At 35.1% G+C, this 2,485-nt stretch overlaps 1 protein-coding gene across 3 annotated transcripts in view; it reads right to left on the reverse strand.

The window, feature by feature from the left end:
* Window positions 1–1,507: 1,507 nt before the first annotated feature.
* PPARGC1A (PPARG coactivator 1 alpha) overlaps window positions 1,508–2,485 on the reverse strand; it is an 83,023-nt gene continuing 82,045 nt past the window's right edge. For all 3 annotated transcript variants that reach the window (XM_025205580.1, XM_025205578.1, XM_025205579.1), the window contains one exon: window positions 1,508–2,071. In XM_025205580.1, coding sequence (XP_025061365.1) covers window positions 1,968–2,071 — 104 coding nt within the window. In that variant the 3' untranslated portion in view covers window positions 1,508–1,967. The remainder of the gene's footprint in view (window positions 2,072–2,485) is intronic.

The following is a 2,485-nucleotide window of genomic DNA, read 5'->3' on the forward strand; positions in this document are numbered from 1 at the left end:
CCTCCAAACTTTACTGATTCAGTCTACAGGCTCCAAGTTCTGATGAAATCCCAATGCTCAGAATGGTAGGTTTTTTCCTGAAGTTTCTATTTAATTTAGCAGAAGCAATGTCATCAACAACAATGTCATGGGCACATCTGAGGCCATGCTAGTGCATAGTAAAAAAAAAAACACTGCTTCTGCAAAAGCTGAATTTTCCAAACGAAGCACTTACTCCAACCTGACAACCGTCATGCATCCTAGGTATAAAATTTCCACTGGCCTTTTTGTTATTTTAGTCATCTCATAATTTATAATAAATAGGATAATTGTAACCGATAAATATGTCTTTTTAGTAAACAAAGGAATGAAGATTCAGTATTTATACAGGATGCATAACTGTAAAAAATATAGATAAATACCATCATCAAACTTTGCTAATGAAAAGATTACTGGCTTCAAGAACAGTGTTTAGACACACAGAATTATCATAAAAATCATACTGTACTTAATACCTCAGCATTTTTTATCAAATGAAAATCACAAAAAATAAAACAAAACAGCATTTTAAAAAGATTTAAACTTCTCATTCCAAAATTACTGTTGATACATAAATAAAAACATTTCTTAATGATTACCCAGTTGAGAGACTTTACACAAATTTATGATATCTCCTAGAAAATTTAGATGAGAAAATTTCATTCCCCTAACAAATTCAGTGTATAAAACTGCAAAAGAAAAACAAGCCATGAGAAAAATGTGGAAAAATATTGCAGAAGTGGTTAATGCCTTTTGGGCTAGGATAGTTCTTGACAAATTCTTACAGAAGCTCACCAAACAAGGGATGAATGTGAGTAAAGCATTAATATTTTTGCACTCAACAAACACACACACACACGCGCGCGCACACACCCACACACACATACACACACTTTTCTCTTTTTTGTTTTTACAATCAAATATATATAAGCATAAGTTCAGCTTTCTAAATATGTTAGTGTACAATAATTGTTTCACTTCATATAATTACATTTGAATATTCTTGATTAAGAAAAATTCAGCAGTTTTTTTAAAAGAAGGCTGCATTTACAGTGCATAGCTGTAACAAAAAAGAACATTGTCATACAGTATGTACACAAAATAAAAATACTCCATTTAACATTTGTAAATACTCAACTACTTTAGAGAATGTAGCAAATAAACTACCTGTACACACTCCAGATAGTTATACCCAACTCTCATTAATAATGTAATACCATGTCCGCTTATCAGAGTAAAATCGCTGAACAAGCTGCACACTTGACCATTAACAAGGCTTGGAAATTTCTGCTGTGGAAGATCATCGTTGTGGACATTTACATGGGTGTCAGAATTAAAAGATGAAACTTCAAAATGTTAGAAAAGTTTTAGCCTTTCATTTTCTCCTCCATGAGGAAAAATAAAAGGACAGCAGGCTTCTATGACTTGTGGTTTCTTCTGGATTGTCATATTATCATTGCATGGTGAGAAGAAGCTTCTTTAAAAATAAAAAAAAGAAAAAGAAGTAAAGAAAAAAAAAGAAAGAAGAAAAAGAATGCAGTGCCTGATTCCCAGACATCAGCAGTTGTAGTTCACAATTTGCTTTTTTTGTTTTTGTCTTGTTAAAAGGCAATATATACACATTTTGAAGTTATATATTTAAGCGTATCTCTATGGAACTGCTGCCATTGCAAGTGGTTTACACTTGTACTCTCTATGAACACCAGAATCCCTTGCCACCAAACACCCCAGAAAGCAAAACTGACACCCATGGATACACATGTGCTTACTGGATATCCATTTTGCCTCTTCATTCTTCGAGCAGCTGTGTTCATGTAAACCATGTTTTTGTAAAGAGAGTGTAAAGTAGGAGAAATTCCTAATTATGACTTTTTAATTGTCCGTTATTGAAGGACATGATGTCCGTGAGGTATTCGTCATCCCTCCATTATCCTTGGATGTGATGCATGTTACCTACGCAGGCTTCGCTGTGCCTCCTTCAGTAAACTATCAAAATCCATGGAGTCATACTTGCTTTTAGTGGAAGCAGGATCAAAATCATCTGAGTTTGAATCTGAAACCAAGAGGGACAAAGGATTAGTGAAGGGGCCTTGCAAACTCCATGGGCACACCACTTACTTCAATATACCTACTAATACCTGCACCTTAGAGAAAGGAAAAAACAGCAATGTTATTGGAAAAGAGCTTGAAAATGACCTTATGTAAAGCAGGCAGGATTCCAAAGAACAATGTGCTGACACATTACTCTTTGGAGGCCTATAAAAAGATAAGGTATTTTTGCCACCCACCAAGCTACTATACCAATAATTGTGCCACTAGCATGCAACTGTCACAAGACATACTGGATACTTGCAGATACTAAAAAACCCCCAAAAAACCCAACCCCCTCTCCCTGACACTTTACCAAAAGAAGGAGTGTGTTACTTTGACCCAGCTCTGCAGCATCTGTATAGATCAGGCGGTTCAG

The sequence above is a fragment of the Alligator sinensis genome, unplaced genomic scaffold (genome assembly GCF_000455745.1).
Source record: "Alligator sinensis unplaced genomic scaffold, ASM45574v1 scaffold745_1, whole genome shotgun sequence".
Taxonomy (NCBI): Eukaryota; Metazoa; Chordata; order Crocodylia; family Alligatoridae; genus Alligator; species Alligator sinensis.